This window comes from Onychostoma macrolepis, chromosome 21 (assembly GCF_012432095.1).
Source record: "Onychostoma macrolepis isolate SWU-2019 chromosome 21, ASM1243209v1, whole genome shotgun sequence".
NCBI lineage: Eukaryota > Metazoa > Chordata > Actinopteri > Cypriniformes > Cyprinidae > Onychostoma > Onychostoma macrolepis.
This window is the reverse complement of record NC_081175.1, coordinates 22076570-22102134: the sequence shown is the minus strand read 5'-3', so window position 1 is coordinate 22102134 and position 25565 is coordinate 22076570. Positions and strand designations below refer to the sequence as shown.

Here is a 25565-nt window from a genome sequence, read left to right as displayed (position 1 = left end):
ATCACCACATGTTGTTTGGGAGGGTTTCAAGAAAAAATCTCATCCAAAAACAAACTCCAGCATATTCAGTTATCAGACACGACTGGAACTTCAAATGTGACTGGCTTCTATGGTCAGATGAAACTAAAAAATGAGCTTTTTAGCAGCAAACACTCAAGATGGGTGAATGAAAATATGAAATATACTTCTGTATTTTTGATGTTGTGGGCCGATATTTCTGCTGGAGGTCCTGGACATCTTGTTTAGACACATGGCATCATGGATTCTATCAAATACCAACAGATAAAAAATCAATAAGTGACTGACTCTGTTAGAAATCTTATAATGGGCCATGTTCGGATCTTCCAACCGTACAATAATCCAAACACAAACCTCAAAAACAATACAAAAATTGGTCACTGAGCACAAAACCAAGCTTCTGCTGGCCATTCCAGTCCTCTGACCTGAACCCTGTAGAAAATGAGTGGGGTGAACTGAAGAGAAGAAGCACCAACATGGAGCTGGGAATCTAAAGGGTCTGGAGTGATTCTGGATGAAGGAATGGTCTCTGATCTCTTGTCAGGTGTTCTCTAACCTCATCAGGCATTATAGGAGAAAATTTAGAGCTGTTAAACTGGCAAATGGAGGTTTCAAAAAGTATTGAATAAAAGGGTGCCGTTAATTGTAGCCAATGTGTATTAAAGAAAAACCTTTATTTCATAATGATATTTCCCCCCATTTAAATTCTTATTATCCAATGAAAAGTTAGATTTTTGTGATTTTTTAAAAATAAAAGATCAAAAGGATTAACAATGCAGATTAACTTTCACAGCCTTCTTTGGTCATATTTACCAAGGGTGCCGACATTTTTGGCCATGACTGTATGTGTGTGTGTATGTATATGTATATGAAGAGCTCAGATGCAAAAGCCTCTAAGTGCCATCTGAAATTTTCATCTAAAATTTGCATTTTTCTCAGGCTTTTATGTTAATGTTCAGTTATTTCACTTTAATAGCAATGAAAACAACCTATTTATTGCCATTAAAGTGAAATTACTAAACCTACACATAGGAGCCTGATAAAAATGCTCATTTTAGAAGAAAATTTCAAACCGCACTTAGAGGCTCTTGCATCTGAACTCTCTCTCTATATATATTCTTTATATAAGTATAAATACTATATAAATAGATAGTGAGGGTGTATGTCATTTAAAGAAAAATGTTGAAAATAAAAGGAACCATTTTTACATATTCTAACCTTAAAATGTAACCTAATGTAGTACTGTTGATTCACTCACATTCAATATAGTTTTTTATTTGAATAAACCCATTAAATCGGATGTTACAACATGAAGCACATTTTTTAGGTTAGCCAACAAAACAGTTTTACAGTGTAGGCACTGACCTGTGGAGACTTACTTGGACAGTTGAACTTGGTTTGGATAGTGGCAGTAGATTGAGGCTGCCTAATTCGTTTAGATGTCTAAACAGGACAGCCTGTCAGATGATGATCCAAGCAGGTCGATGGACTCGCGGTGAGAGGAAAGGTTAACGTACTGTAGCTGACCCCACAGAGCTTTGATGTCAGGAATGAGTGAGATGACGATGCTGGCCGAGGGCAGCAGCTGCAAAACAAACTAGGTGACGCATGAAAAATCAATGCTTTTCAATGCAAGCCATTTCTATTTTCACAAAGTATTACTGTGCTTGATAAAAATAAAGATGGGGGTGGAAGGGTCAGCAAGGCATCGTATCTGCAAACTGCAAAATGTCTTTGGGAGAGGAAGCTATTGCAAGCCAAAAATGCTAGAGACATACAGCTAATGTTCATTATAAATAATACATATAGATAGATAGATAGATAGATAGATAGATGGATTTGCTCTTAAAATGATCACCACTCAGTTCTAAGTTTTTTTATGCAATGTTATAGCCTGAGAAGAGGAGAAACCATGATGTACTGTAGTAGCAATGCCCTACATGAAGTGTAAATGAGACATTTTCACTACTGAATAACTGAATAACTACTGTCACACTCGTGGGAGTAATTCTGCCACATGCTTTGTTTCATTAAAAGCATGGACACGCAAAAATCACATTACGCGGTTCCGCTTTAAGTGCTCTCTGGGCCGGTGATGTCATTACAAAAGTGCTGAGGTAGAAATCTGTCTCAAGCCTGGATACTGCACTGAACAAAAACTGGGTTGAACATGAATCTCTCTCTCTCTATCCTGTCCTGTTCATGGTGCTCCTTTGTTTGTTCTCTCACTAATATTCACACCAATCTCCCTGGTCAACCTAGTGGGTGTCTAGTGCTTAATTGTGTACATACCTTCAACAAATTTTGGCTGTAAGGTTGTGTAGCTAGTTAGCAGGATGTTAGGATAATTACTGAATTAATTTCTTGGTTATGTGAGATTCTTCCATGCGAAACTGCTGTATCTCTCAGTTTTAGCGCCTTTGGCACAGTGATGTCTCTGCCCACTCTGAAGACATTCTGTGACAGATGGAGCTGATGCCGGAGGGTCTCTCTGGAAACACATAATGTTTTTCTCCATTGTTGTTTTTCCTTCTTAATACAGCATATTTTTTGGAAAAAAAAACATGTTTATATATGCCAGATTCCTCTTTGTCTCTTATGCTCCATTGAGTCCAACCAAACATCCTTCATCATCAATCAATCAAATTGTCAATCTGTCTGACTGTGATAGATTTATTCACAGAACGAGGCCAGATCCATGAGTCATAGCGATCACTCCGCTGTGATCCAGTCTTGACCGCTAGTTTGTATTTAAACCAGTTCTGGGATCTTATTTGCAGGTGTACGCCATCCTGGTGAGCCATCCACCACAGTCCAATGACCATCTGACGCCCACTCCGGTCTCCTATACTGCAGGGTTTTACCGAATACCTGTAGTAGGGCTTACCACCAGGATGTCCATTTACTCAGACAAGGTGGGCTGCAATGAGAGAGAAATTTAATTATTCGGTTTCAGTATGAAACATTTTGGATATTGATTAGTGTTTATTCAAGTATGGAGATTAAATAAATTTTCATACTATGACTAGTTTAATTTGTCTGTTAACAAAAATGACAATAGTGCAGCTTGATTGGAAAAGGCCCAAATTAAAAAAAAAAATTCTGCTGACAAGTGGCATTTACAGACCATTTTTTGTATTAATAGTTGGGATTTTTAGTTACTCTATCGGTAGGTTCAGTTTTTATGCCAGTGGGTGAATCTTTTTATGACTGATTCGGTGAATCATGAATTCAACTGATTTGTTTAAAACATTGATTGATTCAAGAACAAAATTAGTTGTTGTCTTTGTTATTCAGTCATTGAATCATTCATTCAAATGATTCATTCAAATCTTTGATTCATTCAGGAACAAAATAAGTGACTGGCTTCATGCTACCAATTTGTTCAGAAATGCTGATTCATTTAGTAATGAAACAATTTTATTTTTTATTCATTTTCACGCAATAATTACTGAAACAGATTATCTTAGTTTTTAAAATGTAATATTTTTATGATGTAATTTTATAAATACAAAACAATGAAATCTATAAAACAGAACTGAACAATCTTTTTAAATAAATAATGACAAATCTTGAAACTATGGAAGATTGTTTCCGCCACAGAATTAAAAAATACAGTTCAGACTTATTTATTGCAAAACTCACAATTCTGTGAAAAAAAAAAGAGTTTACATCTCTCAATTCTGAATTTTTTTCTAAAAATTCCAAGAAAAAATTCTGAATTGTGATGCAATTACTTTTTTTAAATGAGGTGGCCCAACTTTCTTCTTTTTCTTTCTACCCTTCTACCAGTATCCAAAAAAAAAAAAAAAATTTATATATATATATATATATATATATATATATATATATATATATATAAATGCCTGTAGTTGAAGAAATAGCTTTATTATTTCACTCAAATAAAAATACAAAATGTAATTTTAAACTTTGTCTCCTACCTTCTTTTCTCTTGTACCCTTCTTCCAGAGCATCCATCTCTCATTCCTCCGCACAGTGCCACCCTATTCCCACCAGGCACATGTGTGGTTTGACATGATGCGCGAGTTCCGCTGGAATCACATCATTCTAATCGTCAGCGACGACCATGAAGGCAGAGCGGCACAGAAAAGACTAGAAACTCTTCTGGAGGAGAGAGAGACCAAGGTAAGCTATTCCCAGTTCCAGGATTCCCAGTGCGTGCTTGTATGCAAGTGTGTGTGTATCAATCGCAAAAGTCTTCTATGTACGTAACTGTTTTACTTTTTTGTCATGTGATCACATCTCTCATGCCATGTTGTAAATGTTGGCTAACATTCTAAAACCAAAGGCGTCAGCCATGTCTAATGTGGTCTGATTTGACTTAACGTGCGTTATTTGCTCATTTCATGTTGCTTTCTACCATAGTCAAAAACTCCTGTCTACCCACAACAGGAGCAAAATGAAAACCTTAACCTGGGGCGCTGCAAAGCATCAGTGACTTTTTGAACATATTTATGCTATATTTACACACTGGTATTTTTGTAGCCTTGAGCCACAGATATGATCCTTGCAATTTGGCGAGTCTATCATCAGTGTCTCTTGAGGTGCTTTAGAGCTGTGATTGCTTCATAAATACAGTGGTGCATTGTGGGAATTTTGCTCTTGCAGAGGTTCTGCTCAGTTTCCTTGGGGATGAAAGCTAAATCACCAGCCCACATCCCCCCTGCTCAGCACTGAGGTAATTATTGTTGCCCTCATTGCTGAAAGAGATTATTAACAGTGAAACTATTTAGGTATGGTGCGAATTGAGCTACATACCCACAGAGACGCTTTTGCTGCTGGAAGACTGTTGAAATCCCAAACAGCTGCTTTATTTTCATTTGTCTTCCTCTTCTCAGTATTATTTTTTGGAGGGGTCACCAGTGGCTATCATAGCTTACTCTAGTCCTGTGAAGATAAGACACGACCAAAGAAAAAAATCACTTCGAAAAGGTGCACATATGTAAGAAACATACATGCATAATTTATCTATTTACCTAGTGATAAAAATCACATTTATGCATGTGTATATACATACAAAAAAAATTATGTGCGACTTACGATGTGACCATGTGAATAGGTGTTTTCTGCCACAGAATATTTTTAAATGTCTTTTGTGCATTGTATTACTTATTATATAATATGTGTTTTTAAACTAGTTTGAATGAGAACTTATTCTTTTTAAATGTGTTCCTTTCATGTTCTTAAATTACTTTAAACTTGATTTGCATTTGTCTTAATCTCTCTAGTTCTTTATTATGCCCATGTAAAGCACAGATGTGCTAAATAAATAAATTTGCCTTTTCTTGCCTAGGTTTTTATCACATTTTGTAGCTGAGTCATTAGTATGAGTCATTGCTATTTATCATGCATGAAACACCTCTGCTTTCTGATTTATTGCAATGTGAAATTAAGTTTAAGTAAGGTTTTTGGTTTTTAAAAAAAATTTAAATCATATTTTTGTTTTGTACATCACACTGACAAGCTTTAGTTAGTGACCACAAGAGTGGTCATACACACTGGAGTCAATTTTTTTAAACCACCCAGTTTTTCCAAAAAAACATTACTCCAGATTTTTTAAACATGGCAAACATTTGCATAAAACTCTTCATTTACTTTTAAGCCTCTGAAAGTAAAGAAGGCTTTATTTGGCCTTTTATGCACTGCTACTGAAATTTTAAATTGCCTCCTGAATCATAGGCCTGGCAGCCATTTTGTGGTGCTTGTGTAATATGCATTTCTATCAGGCTTTCTATTTTGTTATCTGAGGTGCAACTTTGATTTAGAATTCACAACATCAGGCTCTCTACATTTTCAGACAAAAAAATGACCAAAAATTGTGGTACAGCACTTTGTTACTCGGACCGTACCCTAAAAGAAACATCTTTACACCTGATACCTTTTAGCGGAGAAAGGCATAAAGGTGTATCTTTGATCCCAGAGACAGACTAAAGGTACTTTTTTTTTTTTTTTCTGATAGTGTACTTTTATCTTATGTCTGACCATTTCTAATTTATGTTTGAAAATTGTAGCTCCTGCTTTCAGGGTATTTTTGGCAATTTTGTTCCCATTTGTTCTCATAATCTTTATTGAAAATGTAACTCTTGTAATCTTTATTGAAAATGTAATAACTTGTTCTGAAATGACTGCCGTTATGCTTTTGTGACTTACTGGATAATGTTAATCAAATAGTTTTAGCAACACCAGTTCACACTGACTGAGAAAATATATATTAATATTTAATAGTTATAGAGTAATGAAAGGAAGTCCAACATGATATATAAATAATGCATATTTATAAATGTATATAAATAAGGCAAGAAATATCAGCGACTGCTGCGTGTCTAAATAACAGTGCTGAAATTTCACATTATTTCATATTCTAATGCAGATCGGTCTATTTTTATGCACTATGCGCCAAGGATCATTTTCATATTCCTTCTACTATCAGTTTACAAGAGTGTCAGATATAATGAGCTATTTCCAACGAATGCACAGCGGGGGTTCATGGCGGCAGCATGAGTTTGGTTTAAGAGGTGCTCAGGAAAGGCCAGTGTGTAGTCACCTTTTTAATTTCCTTTGAGGTGACATAATGAGCAAATGCCACGACACGCATATAGGTCATGCATAATTTCAGCAGCCTGAAACAAGAATCACATGAGAGCGTGTGTCCAATCTATCGCGGTTTTAGGGCAATGTTGTGTGTCTATGCAGAGGAAGGTTTATTTATATCACTGCAAAATGGCACCGTTTGAGCCAGGGTTTCCCCCGAGGCCACTGCCCTCAAAAATACAGCAGAACTCAAGATGGTGCAGGAGAAAAGGTCTTCTTAGTATCTCAACAATATCTGCATTATTATCGAGCGATTTGTTAACTTGGCAGCCCATCACAGTAGTCTGTCATTTTTATTGGATTTAGAGTAACGTTACATCAATAATTCAGAAAGCGTTCACGCGCCGCTGCAGGTAGCCGATCAGGATTGATGGAAAAGCACCACTTGGTTCCTGAAGTTTGTAATGTTGTCGCGCTTTGCTAGCTTTGTTTGCAATTTTAAGCCAGATGGTCTATGATGTTTTTTGCAAGTCCCAGTGTTAGGGATTCAAATTTGGAGCAGAAAAGTAAAAATTTGTTGGTTGCTTTACTGCCCACCATTTTCAACTGTTTATAATATTCTTCTGTGTCTGCATATTTTCTCTGTGCACATTACTCATCAGAATAAAAAAAGGAACTATGAAAACCAAGACCAACTGTCCTATGACAACAAGAGAGGACCTAAGGTATATTTGCATGGTCAGTGCACGCCGCCCTCCAAAATCTCTAAACGTAGCTACTAGAACCAGCCCAACCAATCACCGGCCAACCCAGAAATGCCCTTCTCTTGGTAGCACGTGTTTCTTGTTACGTTGAGACGTTACTTTTCCCTTTTTTTATGATTTAAATGAAGAATGGATTTCTTTTGAACGATTATAATTTCCGTTTCAGAAAAAAAGAAAAACGCTCCGCTTCTTTCATTACCATTTTTTCCTTTTTAATAAAGGATGATGCATGATTCAGAATTTTAAAAAAGCAAGCCCATTCTTTGTGGAGATTCGATAGTTTGGGACACAACACTCAGATTCTACTTCCAATTGCAGCATCCCCTCGTTGCTCTTTTTTTCTCGACTCTTTTTCTTTGGGGAAATGACTTCCTCTCACCTGTCACTCCCCTTTCCACCTGGTTTTAGTTTCCGGTTGCATCGGTCTCACTCCCCGAAACCTCTAACATGCACGTCCTTCTCTGAAGCCTTGATAACCCTCAGTTTGCATGCGACAATGCCGAAGTTTTTTTTTTTTTTTTTCAAGCTTTTTTATTCTTTTATTTTTCATTTTGAAGCAGTTTCCCTGGAACTCTATAATTTCCCCCCTTTTCAGCCCCCAAAAAAAAAAAAAAAAACAGAAACAACCAAACCAACCAAAAGTGCTAAATGAGGCAGCATGGTTCAGTTACGGAAGTAAATAGCCTCTTTGACTGATTGTGTACCCCAATCTCAGGCCGAGAAAGTGCTTCAATTCAACCAAGAGACTAACTTAACTGCCCTGCTCCTGGAGGCCAAAGAGCTGGAGGCCCGAGTGATCATTCTCTCCGCCAGGTAAGAGGTTTACTGCATGATGTTATCTCAGCAGGGCACCAAAATCTCTGCAGTCTTCACTGTATAACTACCTGCAAAAGTAAAATGAATCAGAATGAGTCATCCATATATTTATTATTCGTTTCACCCTGCTGAATAGACCACCATATGTTGTGTTTTGGTTGCTTGTGTTTCTTAAAGGAATATTCTAGGTTCAATATAAGATTAAGGTTAAATCAACAGCATTTGTGGCTTAATGCTGATTACCACAAAAATAAGTTCCACTTGTTCTTCCTTTTCTTAAAATAAAATAAAATAAACAATTACCTTTTTTGTGTCAGGTTATATTCACTCTAACCATTTTGTTTTCTTTTTTGTTGTAATCAACATGTCACAAATGCTTTTGATTGAGCTTAACTTGTACTGAACCTGGAAAATAATTAGATTAACTAGCAAGACTTGGCAACAACCCCTGCAGTACCTGCTATGCTGATCGACCGGCACAAAACTAGCACTAACCAGTTGGTCTTTTCAGCAGGACAGACCTCAGAACACATTGAAATAAATAATACTCAAAGCAATGGGTTTACAAAATTTCATACTTCAGTAAGCTTCTCGTATTTCTGTCAGTGGTTGTAAACCTGTCTGTCTGCCTTTAGCGAGGAAGATGCAGCCGCCGTGTACAAAACAGCACGCTTCCTCAACATGACAGGCTCAGGCTATGTATGGCTGGTCGGGGAGCGTGAGATGTCCGGTAAAGCTTTGAGCGAGGCCCCTGATGGTACGTAAACCCACCTTAGTACAACTGAGACAGGCAGAGGAAAATAAGCCATTTGTCTCAGTTTCTCTGTTAAACTAGACTAGAGAGGTTTTATTGATGAAGCGAGTAGTGGATGTTAGTGCGTGTGTGTATAAATTAACCGTTTAAACATTTAAGCACTTTATGTGTTTAAAGGTTTTAAACGAGTCACTTTAGATTACACAATAATGGTTGCATTCTCTGGTTCACTGGCAAGATTAATTACAATACTGAATTTAACATTGACCTCTAGAGCTTTAATTAAGAAGTTACTATAAAGATGTCATTGTCATTAAGTCATTAGTTGTTTTTTATTTTTATTATGATTATTAAAAATGTGTGTTAACTCATAGAGTGTGGTTTTATCATATTATGTTATTATATTAATAGTCTGGCTTTTGTGAATTTAAAAAGGGTGTTTTTTCAACCCTCCCTTTGACGTGTTTCTGGTTTTGGTAAGCTATAAATGGCCTTTTATGTCCCAGGCACTTCACAAGTCAAGTTTTTAAAGTTCACACTATTGTCGTCGTCGCTCCCAATACACTTGCTCACCTTTTACCCTGCCAGTGTTTTTCTTGTCTTTGTCCTCACTTATAACACTTGTGGAGTATTCACAGAAATCTTTTGGAGATCTCTTACAGAAATGGATCTTTCAAACCCTGCTCCAATAACAACAAAAACTCAGCTGAAGTTGGATTTATGTATGAAGTATACCTTATATCTGATATATTTCATCAATCAGTGTGTGTTAGTGTCTCACAACTGGACAGGACTTACCACGGTTTGGGCAGAGGCGGAGCTAGTGGGCTCAGTTCAGTAAATCCAACCTCAAGGGTCAAAGCTTGCATTTTGGGCAAAATGCCTCAAATAACATGCCTGTGAAGAACAAAACATTCATTTTGCATTCCGATTGACTACTACCAGTGGAAAAAATCTGACAAAACATGACTTGACATCTGATTTGAGAGTCATTTACCCATGCTGGCTCAAAGGGTGACCCTATGGGTTTTTTTGTGTTGGAAAAGGCTCCTAAATGTCAAGGGTGAACAGCTCACTGCTTCATTTTTTACGTCAACACATAGGGCTGATTGGCCTCCAGCTCATCAATGGCAAGAATGAGTCGGCACACATCAGCGATGCTGTTGCTGTCGTAGCACAGTCCATCCAAGAGCTGTTTGAGAAAGAGAACATCACAGAACCTCCAAGGGGCTGCGTGGGCAATACCAACATCTGGAAAACCGGGCCACTTTTTAAAAGGTCAGTATCACTAAAGATCATGCATGCAGCTGACCCGTTTAATTTGATTTTGTGTGATTTATTATTTTTCATGACGTAGTGCTTGAGGGGGCATCTGTGTCATTCTTTGATGGATTTTGACAACCACAGACTGTGATCTAATGCACTGTCATAACACATGATATTTCATCTATGCATATTTTTCATGCATCACATTCACAAACAAAAAGTTACTCACAGGTCAGTACTGGCTGTGCTCCACAGGGTACTGATGTCGTCCAAGTACCCAGAGGGCCTAACTGGACGTGTTGAGTTCAATGATGACGGTGACAGAAAATACGCTCATTACAGCATTCTCAACTACCAGAAGAGCAGATTGATTCAAGTTGGCATTTACAATGGAACACAAGTACTAGTCTTTTCTTTCACAGTGTTTAATTTATGATTTCGTGACATGGGTCCTGAATCTTGCATTAGTTCCGGTGAGCCATACAAAAATAAATTTGACAAAAAATACAGAGTTTTAAAGCCAGCACTAAGTCATAGTATTCCCATAATTGTACTCAAAACCAACCCTGTAATGGAACTTTTGGAATCTATCCAAATTATTTTAGATTAGAGGATTGAACAAAGATTATGATGATTACTATACGCCTGTTAATTATCTGCTTCATTAGGTGGTGATGAATAAACAGAGGAAGATTATTTGGCCTGGAGGTGAAACCGAAAGACCGAGAGGATTCCAGATGTCTACTCGATTAAAGGTACAGGGTTCACTACATCTATCCAAAACTTGCTAATAATTTAGGGTCATGAATCAGAAATTACCTGAAAGTGATTGATGCCACAATGGAAAGCTGAACAAAATCCCACTCATCTATTGCAGATAGTGACCATTCATCAGGAACCCTTTGTGTATGTGAAGCCAACTACGCTGGAGGGGACCTGCAAGGAAGAGTACACACCTAATGGAGTCTTAATTAAAAAGGTGATCTGCACTGGACCAAATGAGACCATCCCAGGTAACACATCAGGGACGTTTATGTCACTGTGCTTTTCTACATCCGCCGTCTGGAGATACATACATACATACATACATATATATGCAGAAGGTATTTATATATGTATGAATGTAGCAAGTGTGTCCGTGGTATGTGTGTTTTACATTGTGTGTGAATATTTTTGCTTAATGCAAAATGTACGCATGTGTTTTTTGTGTGTGTGTCGCTTGGGCTTCGGTCGTAGCATTCTGCTTTGCATATAGTGACAGCAGACAGCTGTATATGTGCATTGTATCGCAGCCTATATAATCTACAGGTAAAGTGTGAAAGTCGACATGGAAGGATTGTACTCCTTTTAGATGCTGATGCTCCCATCTGGCTGTTGCATCTGTCTGAGATCAGAATGGATGGAAAAATACATCCATTCCAACCACAAGGGTTGTGCCTACTTCAATTCAGCCAGTACCATAGATTAATTGAAAATTAATTCACATAGCTTGTTAATATTTTATTCCATCATCATCTGCAAAAAAAATCTATGACTGGCTGAGTAGCAGAGCGGAAGCTGAATTTATAGAAAAGGAATTGATCAGACCCTACATCAGAGCATACACCATCTAAAAGAGAAACACAATCTCTGAATGAGTGAGTGGTTTTAGCATTGGGGTGAGTGAACTGAGAGTTTTGGGCTTTCTAAATGCTGACCTTTCAATTTTGTCAGACGGAATGAAATTTCACTTTTTCTGGTTTGGTTACAGGACGCCCAATTGTTCCCCAGTGTTGCTACGGATTTTGTGTTGACCTTCTGATCAAATTAGCAATGACCATGAACTTCACCTATGAAGTACACCTGGTGGCTGATGGGAAATTTGGAACACAAGAAAGAGTAAGCACACTTTCACGCTGTGCCAAGGACAGTTAAGATGATTGTCATAAGATTGCTTTCTACTTATCTTTTGGTGATATAGGTAAATAACAGTAACAAGAAGGAATGGAACGGTATGATGGGCGAGCTCCTGGGTGGCCTTGCTGATATGATCGTTGCACCCTTGACGATCAACAACGAACGAGCCCAGTACATAGAATTCTCCAAGCCTTTCAAATACCAGGGACTGACTATCCTTGTTAAAAAGGTATGATTGCACTGCTCAAACTACCACATTCTATTTGTACTTTAATTACAGATCATCAGTATAACCTTTTTGAAAAGATCAGCATTGCTAATCACCACTTGCTACTGCAGCAGCATTGCTAGTACCTACCAGAGCTGGTGCTAAATTTATGTTAGTGACCATGCAATGTGTGTTTCAGGAAATTCCTCGCAGTACACTGGACTCATTCATGCAGCCATTCCAGAGCACACTGTGGCTACTGGTGGGTCTATCGGTGCATGTGGTGGCGGTGATGCTTTACCTACTAGACCGGTTCAGGTACAACAAGATGTTGGGTTGAGAGTGTGGCTAGCTGTTCTGTGTATGTCCATGGGGTGGCTGTATGCACATCTTGTTTGTTCTTTTAGGTAGTTTGTTTCTCTCATTGGGATCATGTAGCAACTTTGTTTCAGGATGTCTCCACAGTACATGAGAGTGCTGAACACGTTTCATTGTCATTGTCGCCATGGAGGTGGGGGAGGTTGGGTGGCTGTACTCTGTGAGCCTGTTCTCTTTTCCCTCTCGTTCTGTCTTTTCCTGTCTGCTCTCTGTCTCTTTGCCTTGCTTCACGTCTGTTATAGTTCTCTCTATGGTCTCTGCAATCTGGCCATTGCTAAGTGACTTGGGATACTGGAGCACTTATTTATTTAAAGACTACTTATATGGGTTCTTTGCCTATTCTCTTTCTGATCATTTTCACTGTTTGACCTGGTTTTCCCAGCCCATTTGGAAGGTTTAAAGTAAACAGTGAAGAAGAAGAGGAGGATGCCCTCACCTTATCTTCAGCTATGTGGTTTTCCTGGGGCGTTTTGTTGAACTCTGGAATTGGAGAAGGTGATGTGAAAGTAAAACTTTTTTTTTATGATCATGTTAAATAAAATTTTACTTGACATATGTTTGACTACTACTGTACTTAACACATGTTGTCCAGGTGCCCCACGTAGTTTTTCAGCGAGAATATTGGGAATGGTGTGGGCTGGCTTTGCTATGATTATAGTAGCATCCTATACTGCTAACCTGGCTGCCTTCCTGGTGTTGGACCGGCCTGAGGAGCGCATCACCGGCATCAATGACCCAAGGGTATGCTTCTCTAAGCACTTGAACTACCAAAGTAAAGCTTTTTAAGATGTATAGCGAGTTTACTTTTTTTTCCAGCTAAGGAACCCATCAGACAAGTTCATCTATGCCACAGTGAAGCAAAGTTCGGTGGATATTTACTTCCGGCGACAAGTTGAGCTGAGCACCATGTACCGCCACATGGAGAAGCACAACTACGAAAGCGCCGCTGAAGCCATCCAGGCTGTTCGGGACAAGTGAGTCCCTGCTGGGTAGACACCAGCAGGTCTGGCCTCATGGTCAGTCAATCTGTCAGTCAGTCTTGAGGGTCCTGGGCCTGCAGGTCTCAGGTATATAAATCAGTGCCAGCACTTACTGCACTAACCTGCGACCCTGGTCCATAACCCCACACAAGAGAGGCCCAGCTATGTGCCACACGTAACATATATTAACAATGAGCTAAAGAACACCTTTTTCAGGTTTTCAGCAAAAACGTCATTGAGGGAATCCAATGGGGGACAAATCTCCACTCGTCCGGCATTGGATTTCATTTGCCTATGAGGTGGCAGTCTAGATTTCTGGTAACACAAGTCGCACAAGAGGGGTGGGTGGGGTCGGGTGCCACGAGTGTGTTGTTTCTCACTGTATTGTTGCACCGTAACCCCCACCCTTCCCGTCCTCCTCCCTTCCCCCTGCCCCAACAGCAAGCTGCATGCTTTCATCTGGGACTCTGCGGTGCTGGAGTTTGAAGCCTCGCAGAAGTGCGACCTGGTGACCACGGGAGAGCTGTTTTTCCGTTCGGGCTTTGGCATAGGCATGCGCAAGGACAGCCCCTGGAAACAGAATGTGTCCCTGGCTATTCTCAGGTCTGTCCCAGCCGAAGCAGCATATCGTACGCTTCTGTATAGTTTTATGTTGTATAAAATCTCACCATTGGACACTTACTCATCTCTCTCTGTGTATTTCCCCTCTTTCATCCCTGCTCTGTTGTCTGTGTGCTTGATCATATATGTGTTTATGTGTATGTGCTGGTGGTTGTGGTGACTTTGTGGGATTTATCGGTACTTTCTACCAAAAACAACTTATTAACTTTTGAACTTCTCTTCCTGCTCTCCACCACCCCTTGCAGTTCCCATGAGAATGGCTTCATGGAGGACCTAGATAAAACCTGGGTGAGATACCAGGAGTGTGACTCAAGGAGCAATGCCCCAGCCACACTCACCTTTGAGAATATGGCAGGTATGGTCCATTTCAGGTACAGAGAAACCTAAAAGAGATTGGACAAAAAAGGTACAGTAGGTAAGGTATTGGGGCCTTTTTTTGTCCAATGCTTTTAGTTGACGTTTTATGCTCACCTGTGTTGGTGTTCACATTTGTAACAAACTCATTAACCTTTAACATCCATCCATTTTGCATGGTTTTCAGAAGCAGGCCCCAAATATATGGGCAACACATGTAGGATTCCATCACACAGAGGCTCCACCCCCTCCAGCTCCTCAGTGGGTTGATTCGAAGAATACCGTGTCTACGTTAATCGTCTGACAGTTTCATTCATCCCTCTCATTCACAGGTGTCTTCATGCTAGTTGCTGGAGGCATTGCAGCAGGGATCTTCCTCATCTTCATCGAGATTGCATATAAGCGCCATAAAGACGCCCGCAGGAAGCAGATGCAGCTAGCCTTTGCGGCCGTCAATGTTTGGAGGAAGAACCTACAGGTAAGGTAGCTCTCTCTACAACACAAGAGGTAAAAAGAAGGGTGAACATGAGGGAATGACCTCCCAACAGACTTTTACATATGAACCACTTTTTGTACAAGGGCTTTAGTTCCCAAGTTTTTCATTCATACCTCTGCTAAAAACAGATCTTTGGTTGCACTGTTTGGTGTGGTGACCAAAGCTGGATGATCTCCATTGCTTGTTCTTAGGCGTCTAAAAGGGCCAGGAATTGTCTAGGCCTCTCTGGTTCAATCAGCCTCCTTCTTCTTGTCTGTCCCAACAGGACAATAAGGAGAGCTCAGAGAGTCAAGCTGTGGGTGCGGCTGGGACTCCATCTTTAGTATGTAAAACAAGCTGATCCATCTTGTTGCCACGCCATCCTTGCTACGCGAATCAGTATATTTAAAATAGCTGATATGCTTAGTTATTCACCAGAATATGATGCTGCTTTCATGGCATGAACCACTTAAATGCTTAAAATCACTTAGTGTATCAGGAAATACATGAAGATGATGTAGGCTGCCAAAATAATGTTTGCGATATAAAAAGGTAAAAGGTGCTAGTTGATTAGGTACTGCTAGTATACATCATCAATCTATGCTAAAGAGAACAGGAAGCTAGTAAAAAAAAAAAAAGGACAGAGCGCTACTTGGTGTAATTAGATATAGACGTTAGTCCTAGCCTCAAACTGTAATGAGTCTTTGCTTATATAATTTAAAAACAGGACAAGAGTAATAATATAACATTAAACATATTATGGAAGAATATTTCAAAAGCCCTATCAGCACATCCATACTATAGTCTAACACAGTCCAACTGAAATGTCTGCTACAAACTCTTGCTCACCTGTGTGTCCTTTAAGACCGATGTTTTCTAGTGAGAAGTCCAGGGAGGTCTTCCCAGTGGGACTGTGATATTGGGTGAGGGGTGGGCCAGTGGGGTGGGAGCTGGGTAGAAGTACAGTGAGGCTGTGAGAGCCTCAAGCTGCTTCTTTATTCAAAATCACAAAAGGTCAGAACTGCTACAATAGAATAAACAGCAGTAGCAGTGAAAGGTAAGATCACAGTCGCTTGTCTTTGTGAGCAGGTCAATTTACTGTCAATGTCTGTCATCTGCCTCACATATATAATTGTTTCTGTATGTATATGCATGTAGGCTCTTATGCAGAAAGGTCAAGCAAACGCAAAAACACTTTAAATTTGGAGTTTAGAAGACCTACGCCAGATAAAATTGAGGGGTTGATTTAAATATAAAACATTAGTTTGTATGGATCATTTACTGTGGCGTTTCATGCTTTTTGTCAGCTCTTCCTTTCTGTATAGGAATTTACACAACTTTTTTGACGGTGATATCTTTGCGAGCTTGAGTATAAATATAAATGTTTTGTGAGTACTTCTATATGAATGTCCATATTCAAACACCCCATTTGCACTTGTGTGTACTGCACCTTCATAAAGGGAACTGCGTGTAACACACACACACTGCACTTCTGAATAACCTGCCCAATTTGAAATTTTGTCCACTGGGCTGTTCCGTTGTCATCTCAAAAGCACAGAGATGTCAAAAACAAGCTGCCCACATTACAATGGTTAATGGTTGTCTCTTGGAGCAGAGCCCATTCAGAAGTGCACTGCCTTCAGGAAAATGAGAAAACAAATGGAAACACTGGAAAAAAAGGATAATGCAAAACTAAATGAAGCGTGAATGTGCTCTCATGAGATACTATGTCAAAGCTTGCAGCCAGTTACGTGTCTCACTGTGCCGGTGGTCTATGTGGGTCCAGCATGCTAAATGCACAGACAGTGCTCTGACAACAGCCAAATAGGGCTTATTAATATTTTTTTCTTTCTTAAAAGCATAAAATTGATGCAGGAAAAACAAGAGTGTGTTTAGCAAAGTTGTTCTTAGATTGCAAAGACATTGTGGTAAATCCCAAAGTGGTATACTTTTAATTTGCAGCAGGGAATATCAAATGATATTCAGAAACTTTTAAAGGACCGCAACAAATGTGAAGATGATCCTGACAGTTTTCCATCAGCCAAAGTCAACTGTATGCTCGTCCACATTTTGCTTACTTTATTCACAGCCTTGCTCCTACTGCCCTCTGCATGAGTTTAAATGAAATTCACACCACATTTAACCCAACTCCCTGACACCCTAGAGTACATTACTTACTGTATGTATGTGTGGTGTGGATTTCCGTTATACCCTACAAAAAGTATAACGCTCAAAGAGGGTTCTTATAAGTATTCATGTATTGATCAGTATTACTTCATATCCTGTGCTCTTTTGGCATTTTATTGGTTGCTCTACTTCCCTATAAGAGTGTTGTTTTGTTTTGTGATATTATAGACTGCTTGGCTTTGATGTCATTATTTCCTCAGCAAACCCATTTTGCTGCCCTCTGCTTTTGCTTATGGATCTTAAAGTCATATGATCTTTAAAGCAAGTGGATAAATATTCATTTATTTTTCTTTTTTCCTCCCCAATGCAGCCCTCTTCCTCTGTAGAGACTCAGGATGTAAGAATACCTTAATTCGACCTTTTCTTACACAAACACACCCAGTCTTGTGCTATACCTTCGTACCATTTGTAGAGGCCAGAGAGTAGCCGTGTGGGGCACCTTTGTTGGACAGTGGGAGGGAAGGGGGCAAAAAGGTCCCAATCTTCTTCTGTGCCTAAAACCACAAAGTGTTAAGAAGAAGTATTTATGAAACAGCACAAAACAGATGCCAAGGAAGATCATTTGGGAATTTGAAAGTGCTGCCACTTCATGCAACCAATTCTTAGTCTCTTTGCATCAAACAAGTCTGACTTCCATTCATATTTATAGATCGTTGGGTTTAAGATAGCTTATCAACGGGGAACAAGGGGATGTGGTTTTGGTAGTTGAAAACCAGCCAGAGAACATGAATAATTGTTCTACGTATATTTATTTTAGGATAGGAAAAGTGGTAGAGCAGACAGCGACCCAAAAAAGAAACCCTCTTTTAGGTCCATCAGTACCACCCTGGCCTCCAGCATCAAGAGACGTAGGTCCTCCAAAGACACGGTAAGGAGGTTAAGGAATGGCATCTCTTTTTACTCGGCCGGTCTCTCTTCCTCTTTCTGCGTCTGTCTTTCTCTCGTCCTTTTCTTCCGCTCCTCTCTCTGTATCTACTTTCTTCTGTCTTAAACGACATGTCATGTTTGAAATCAAGAGAGCCGCATTTCTCTCTGGTTATTCCTCCATTCCTGGCATCTCGGCCACGGCCACGTGTCTGTCAGTCAGTCATCGAGTCACCATCCAGACCCCATCTGTCAGTTAGGACTTAAGAGCTCAGCCATCCTTAAGAGTTAAGCTGAAAGGTTTTAGGACCCAGTGATCAGGGAAAAGGTTCTAACCTAAGAGCTGTTCCAAGAGGAGGGGGCGCTGCACAATGCTGATGTTTCTGGGCTGCTTCTCTCCCTATCGCAACCTCTGGATGTGGAGTGTGTGTTAGTGTGGGTGGACGTGTGTGCCTATTTTGGTGGGATGTGTTGTGCGTATCTGTGCGTTTCTCGCCCCCAAACCTGCCTGATGTTATTGATATGAACAGTCAAATCTTGCGATGTTTGTTTCCCCGACGGCATGCTTTGGTGTTGTGGCGTTTGATCAGAGCAACCGATACCATGCGGACTAACTCTTTTTTTTTTTAAACAGCGGAACTTTCCTTTCAGACTTTGGAATCATCAATTAACAATGATTTTCTTTTGTACAACTGTTTTGTTTAAGGTCCTAACAAAGTTTATTTCAAGGAATGGGAATTTGAATTCTGTCATCATTTACTCACCCTCATGTTGTACCAAATCTGTATGATCTTCTTTCTGCCATGGAACACAAAAGGAGATAGTGGAATGTCCAAGCTGCTTTTCTCCATTCTGTAATAGCAGACAGTGATCAAGGGCTCTCAAGCTCTAAAAACATCATAAAAGTACCATAAAAGTAGTAATTTATGTGCTATATTCAAAGTCTTATAAAGAAGTCATAAAACACGCAAGAACAAATGACATTTGATATCAATGGCATAAACCTGTCATGCAATATGTGAATTAAATTTGAGAGCTATTAAAATTTTCAGCGAACAGCTCAAATTTAAATCTGATCCTCCTACAACATTGTGTGGCTTGGAATATAGCGTTAACAGCAAAATGATTATTATATCATTAATCATTACATAACTATTAATATTATTATATATTATAAAATGATTGTGCTGCCATAGTAAAACCTTTCCAGATATGGAGAAAGTTCTATAACTATATATACTACATGTATACTTGTATTTAGTATAAACATAAACAGATAAATTCTTCAAATTTAATAACTGTTGATTTTGATTAACATTAATATGATTTGCTATGGCACCACGACTTATTAAATAGGGCCTAAAAATATATACATGATTGTTAAGTTTTTTTCCCCCCTCCATTTTCAGCAGTATTTGCTATATGTTAAATTTTCTCACATTTTATTTAGGAATTATGTTACTTTTTTTTCCCTTTTAAAATGTTTAAGAAAATGGGGAAAGTGGGTTGGGGTGGTGAATGGTGAAGAAAAGGCACAACAATCCAGGTGAAAAGAGAAAAACAATAGTAGCCATCCACAGTGTTTAACCATCCTTTTATTTCTTGATATCAGTGTCGCCTCTTTCTATATAAGTGGATGTATATGGATTTATAACTGTCGACGTCCCCTACATGATGTACATGCTACATAGCCTCTCTCTTCCTCTGCAAGCATGCAATATATCTGTCGTAGAAGTAGAGACTGTGTTTTGGTTGCCTTAGTAGAAGTAGTTGCATTTTTTTGTGGTAGTGATGATACACACACTTTTTGTCTCTTTTGCTGATTCACTGTCTCTCACCAGGGGGCACTGTGGGCTTGATTTGGAAGTGCCAACAACAAGCCTTCTAAGTGAACATAACAAGAACTCTCTCATGCTCTCTAAGGCGTGCTAAGGGCATTCTTGATGCAACACCAAGGAAGACAAAAAAAAGCCTTACGGTGTCATCAGAAGTATTGCTGAATACATCTATTCTGCAATATGATGATGATGATCTTGACAATGAAAACTTTTGCCTTAAGCTTTGGCTTTTAGAGTTGTTGCATCATATATTTGAGCTTATAAGCTTATTTATTGGCAATGGCATAGTAATAAAAAAAAGTAAGCTATAAAAGAGGACACATGCTATAATGAGTATGGTAAATATTAAATTCATAATTAATATGTATAAATTGTTTATAAGAATTTTTATTTTGAAATTATATTGAAATTAAAATGCAAACATTGCATGTGTCCTTGGTTTTTGCTAAACTCTTAAAATTTAGAACAATCTGAAACTTGTTGCTGCTGCTTTTCCATCAATATATGTATTTTGCTTTTTGAAAATGTATTCCTTAGGTATATACATATCGGTCTTGACTAGCAGATCACCAAAAAAGAAAAAAAAAATGTTTGTCTTCTTAACCAAAAAAGCTCTCTGTGCCTCAATTTCACAGTCTGCCACAGCAAGGAACAGAACTTGAAATGATAATAATGCAATAATCCTGTCAGATCAAAATACTTTGTTTTAATAAAAATGTCCTTGCCGTTGCAACATGGCAAGCCTCACCGAGAGACATTTTATAGCTTACAAAAACTGAAAGCAAAAAAAAAAAAAAAAAAAATGTTTTGTTGTGTTAATTGCCTTCTGACTGGGCACCTGCATGTCATTGAGTGTTTTGCCAACCCGGCACTGCAGATGCCCATGTGAGAAAACAGCTTGTTGCCCTTCAAACACGTCTAAGCTTGAGATGAGGAAACAGGAACTGCAACTGAATGAGAATTAAATATATATTATTACAAATATAAATATGCAGTGGCCCAGAAAGTATTTGAACATTTGAGCCAAATTTAAAAATGTAGTAACGTCATTGCATCAGACAACAAAATATGAAAGCAACTGGTATTTTGTGTCCTTTAACAAACTTTAGGAGAAATACTTTGGTTGTGAGGTTTTAATACAGTTCTAAATGAAGATTTCTGTTCTTTCTGGTTGAAAGTCAAAAATAGAACCAATGTCCATAGTTAATGTTATGAACTACAACTATGTTTACTCTGCTAGGGCGCCAGTGTGAACGTGAGGGGATCTGATATCATATATCCACTAGAAACCACACTGAGCCAACTGGGTTAAAAGCAACTGCAAATATAGCTTGGAAAAAAGGTCACTGGTTAACATCACTTGTTTGCAGATGCCGATTGGTTTATATTTCATTATATAATGCAATGACAGTCATATATTTTTAAGTGTGTCGCAAGTGTCCAAATACATTTTGACTTTTGACCCAATAATGCTTATATAAATAACACATAGGTTATTAGGTGACCTAAAACCAGCAGAGAACCTGCTTCCTCTTCTTTGAATATACTTCTTAATACCACCTAAGGCAGCAAGATAGCTGGAAGAACACTTCTCCCACACCATTTAAAATTTTTATAACCTCCTTGGATGTAACAGAATTTTTAAGTGGTGCATTCAATTGAAAAACATAGCCTTTTAAATGTTTCTGAGTCCTGGCCTGAAGGCAAAATTTTGAGCAATGACATCTGAAACATTCAATGGTTGAGTCCTTGTTTTGGATTTGCATGCTACCTGCTGCCTTGGGGGTAAAGAAGGAAATTCCGTTCTGGTCTTTTGGGGAAGAGGAAAGGTAAAAGTCACACTAATGTTCTCTATTCTGTGTGTTTTCTACCTTCTCTCTCTTTCTACAGCAATACCCACCCACAGACATTACGGGCCAACTCAACTTGTCCGACCCGTCTGTCAGCACGGTGGTGTGAGGCAGAGAAAGAGGGAGAGTTTAACATAAAGACATGCTCATTCTTTAGAGACAAACAAGATGGAACTAGAGGGGAGCGTTGTAGTACCGCTCCTCTAGGTTTTGCACAATGGATCCATCATGGACGAAAACTACTGAGCCACTTCACCTTTATGAAGAGCCAATGGGACCTGTTGGGACTTGATGGTGGACTGCAAGGGATGGCATGACACTGCAATGCACTGGAGCACTGCGAACACACAGACCATAAAAACACATTTTGATGCTAAAATTAGTATACACTATCATTCCATCCATCAGTACGTCTTCTGTATAAATTCTTTATCATTATGTAGAAATATTTCTTATTAGTATTAGTGCTTATTCTTATGTTGATAAAGTGGTTTAAGTATTGTACAGTATAATTTAGAACAAAGAACGAAACATTTCATGTCGCAAGGCCGATTCTACGGCCATTATTTAGAGAATTAACTAGTTGTAGTACGTATGAAATTTATTATATTCATCATTTACATACAGTATGATATTTATCTTCTTTAGATTTTTTATTGTTTTATTTGCTTTCTGTTCATTGTTTTTCATTCTTTGTCTATATAATCTATAAAGCAAAATGTCAGCCAATCAAGAACATGATCTGTGCTGTTTCAAATATCATTGTCTTTTATATTCTAACATCCCTTTGCATGTAATATGCATGCAATTTTGTCCCTAAAGGATTATGGACAAGAAAAATATATAGTACCCCCACACCCCCCCCTACACACATCACACATCACAGAAAAGTATTCAATTTTATATTTAAGATGTGGCTTACTGTACATCAGTTAATTGCAAACTCTCCTTCAAACTCAACAGTTCTTCCTCTTTAAATGCAGTCGTTCTCAACTTCAGTCTGAAGGGTGCATCAAGGGGCCGAGTTTTTTCATCCAACTAGCACTTGGCATCTCATGCAAAACCATCTCTCTGTGTCATGACCTCAGAGATCTTTTACATGAGAAAACCCCAAGTGTTCCCATTTACTTTCAATGCTGGTGCTGTAGTTTCGTATACACCTATTAGTTAGATGACAAAACTGGCCCGTTCTCAAATTCTGGGGTTGAGAAACATCAACAAAAACTGTACAAATAAGGACTGCTTACTGTAAATGTTCACTTAATGCTATTTATATTACCCATGGAAACTCCCCTATAAGAGAGATCATACCTAGCACTTTAATGTGAATCTGTCGGAAGCTATACGCATATGGAAATTATGCAATTTGCCAAATGTTGATTGTAATAATCATACTTGATATGAAAATGCACATTTGAGAATGCAAAATATGTTATATGTAACTGTCAGCTGTTTGAATTGAACAAAACACTCCTTTTCTAGTTTTCATATATCAAGAGATTTAGATTTGTTTCTGATATATCAGAGTTAAACTGTGTCAAATTAGTGCATATCGCATATATCTTCTGTTTACTACTATTAGCTTACGCTACTTTAGGTTTTAGTCTTTTCCAACTGACAGGTCTATGTACAGTATGTTTTTCTCATTGCTTGGGTCAACGAATGTGGTTTGTAGTTCAGAAGAACAATGTATTATATCTGATTTCAGGGCATGTGAACGCTGAATTCAGTTTGTGTTGCCTGGACTGCTAGATTGCAGATGATTTTATGAAAATGTTGAAAAAAGGGAGTGTTTTTATGAGAAACTGTCACACTGTAAATGACACACAAACACAATCAGATAAATTACGTCACATACAGTGACACACATATCCTGAGCATAAGTCTTACTTTAATAAGTGCTACATCATGTTTCAGTTAATTTTAGATATTTCCTCAATGCATCTTGACATGCATTTTGACAAAATATATAGAAATAACATTTCTGTGTGCCAATAAATTTGTGCCATGTCAGTTGCAGACCACAACTAAGTGTATTTTCAATTTTGTGAGCATGACATTGTATTCACTATAAAAATATTCATGGATTTGATTTATTTCCATGATTCCCAAATCACTATATATAGCCTATATATATATGTGTGTGTATGTATATATATATATATATATATTCATTCGTGTGTGTACCAAATTTTGAGCATAAATTTGTACCCAGAAGTGAGCAGTCTCCCAAAACCTTGCTTATATATATTGTATATAATACATACTGTATAAATGCATATTTTTTTCCCTTATAGGGTTAGGTTATAAAGTGTATAACTATCTGTGTATAAAAACAACATGAATATACGCAATGTCCCCAGTTAGCTAAATAAACGTGCATGTGTAAATATGTGATTTATATACAAATGGCGAAATAGATAATTCCTCGAGTAAAATCTCAATGTACGAAGACAAGCACAGAGACAAGTACTGTAGCAGATAAACACACCTTCCACTTTGATTATCCATTTCCCAGAAAGTTCAATATTAGCTACAGTCAGTTCTGGAGAGGTGGAGAGATGCATACATTAGTCAGACGCCTACGTTATGGGCTGGGAGTAGTGGTCAAAACAGTGACTTGTTAATCTCTCATCATGAAATTTAAAGTATGAGGAAAGCGCCTGGCAGCGTATTTAAGAGGCGGTATCACCATCATCAGTGACAGACTGCTCCTCTTCAAACACTGACGTCTGCAACAACAGGTTAGTTTACTTTAGACTTTGCTGCACAATACTACATGATAGCTTATTTACTGAAACGTTTTTGAATTGCTAAACTGTGTCTCACCATCCTGCGACACGATGTGCCATTATCATCAATAACGTGAGTCGCGTCATTTTACCTGCTCTTACGGGATCTGTGTTTACTCCATCGACTGAACGCAGGTGGAGGGATTCTCGCGTCTAAAACAAACATTTTTTTCATTAAACGTTGTATTTCTCCTGCGCATATCATAAAAGTGGAAGATCGAACAACATTTGTGGGAAAACTAATTGAAAAAGTTCTGTTTTTAGCGTTGTTTACATTTAAAGTTCATCCTATTCCAGGGTTGCCAGGTTTTCTCAGTAAAACCCGCCCAATTGCTGCTCAAAACTAGCCCAATCACTTTTCAGTGGGGATTCCCGGTAAAAAAATAAAATAAAAAAAACGCTTTCCGGTGGGGTAAAATACACGTTTTTTTTTGCCGGAGTCCCCCTGATAAAAGTATTACAGGGGCTAAATATCACGTTACTGGGGTCGCTTCAACCCGCGGACATGAAAAACATCCCGCGGAAAGAGCGTTAAAGTAGTACAATTCCGCTGGAACACCGCGGCCTTGGCAACACTACCCTATTCTACAGTTTGTGCCAAAATATGCTGCCATAGATGCATTTCTGCCATAAAATTGGCACCGTTGCCGTCACTGTCGTAAAAGTTATATTTTTAAAGAACATGTAACATGTAACATAAAGATTCTTAAAGCGCTTTGAACAAAATGCCATGATAATTTGTTATCCATAGCCTTTACATTAATAATGATGATATTGTTTTTCTAAAGAAAATGCTGAAAACTCACGTTGCTAGGGGGTTGCCATGCCATGGCATCTCTATAAAGTTGCTAATGAGTTTTGGGACCTGACCTCAAAGTCTGGTTTCTATAAATAATAAAATTACAAATAAGTTATTTATATATTTATTTGTTATATTTATAACTTATTTGTT

General features: G+C 38.4%; 1 protein-coding gene and 3 long non-coding RNA genes across 7 annotated transcripts in view; 1 reads left to right on the top strand and 3 right to left on the bottom strand.

The window, feature by feature from the left end:
* The window catches only part of LOC131528629 (uncharacterized), a 22321-nt gene extending 19543 nt beyond the window's left edge, over positions 1–2778 (bottom strand). The window contains exon 1 of the long non-coding RNA XR_009267904.1: positions 1398–2778. This is a non-coding gene — a long non-coding RNA (uncharacterized LOC131528629). The remainder of the gene's footprint in view (positions 1–1397) is intronic.
* Positions 1–22680, top strand: part of grin1a (glutamate receptor, ionotropic, N-methyl D-aspartate 1a) — a 24480-nt gene extending 1800 nt beyond the window's left edge. Inside the window, exons 2-23 of one of the 4 annotated variants that reach the window (XM_058757894.1) lie at positions 2799–2933; positions 3988–4164; positions 7233–7295; positions 8050–8147; positions 8786–8907; positions 10008–10182; positions 10426–10570; positions 10839–10925; positions 11048–11183; positions 11921–12048; positions 12131–12295; positions 12474–12592; positions 13035–13147; positions 13245–13393; positions 13469–13626; positions 14074–14235; positions 14499–14608; positions 14940–15085; positions 15369–15425; positions 17580–17606; positions 18027–18137; positions 21862–22680. In XM_058757894.1, coding sequence (XP_058613877.1) covers positions 2799–2933; positions 3988–4164; positions 7233–7295; positions 8050–8147; positions 8786–8907; positions 10008–10182; positions 10426–10570; positions 10839–10925; positions 11048–11183; positions 11921–12048; positions 12131–12295; positions 12474–12592; positions 13035–13147; positions 13245–13393; positions 13469–13626; positions 14074–14235; positions 14499–14608; positions 14940–15085; positions 15369–15425; positions 17580–17606; positions 18027–18137; positions 21862–21930 — 2652 coding nt within the window. In that variant the 3' untranslated portion in view covers positions 21931–22680. The remainder of the gene's footprint in view (positions 1–2798; positions 2934–3987; positions 4165–7232; positions 7296–8049; positions 8148–8785; positions 8908–10007; positions 10183–10425; positions 10571–10838; positions 10926–11047; positions 11184–11920; positions 12049–12130; positions 12296–12473; positions 12593–13034; positions 13148–13244; positions 13394–13468; positions 13627–14073; positions 14236–14498; positions 14609–14939; positions 15086–15368; positions 15426–17579; positions 17607–18026; positions 18138–21861) is intronic. The other 3 variants (XM_058757895.1, XM_058757896.1, XM_058757897.1) reach the window with 3 other exon arrangements.
* LOC131528627 (uncharacterized) lies at positions 8092–9989 on the bottom strand. Its single transcript, XR_009267902.1, has 4 exons — positions 9902–9989; positions 9703–9801; positions 9478–9584; positions 8092–8218 (listed from the first exon to the last, which is right to left on the bottom strand). It is a non-coding gene; the product is annotated as an uncharacterized LOC131528627 (long non-coding RNA).
* LOC131528628 (uncharacterized) lies at positions 22040–25565 on the bottom strand. The gene is made up of 4 exons (XR_009267903.1): positions 24706–25565; positions 24514–24553; positions 24313–24366; positions 22040–22158 (listed from the first exon to the last, which is right to left on the bottom strand). It is a non-coding gene; the product is annotated as an uncharacterized LOC131528628 (long non-coding RNA).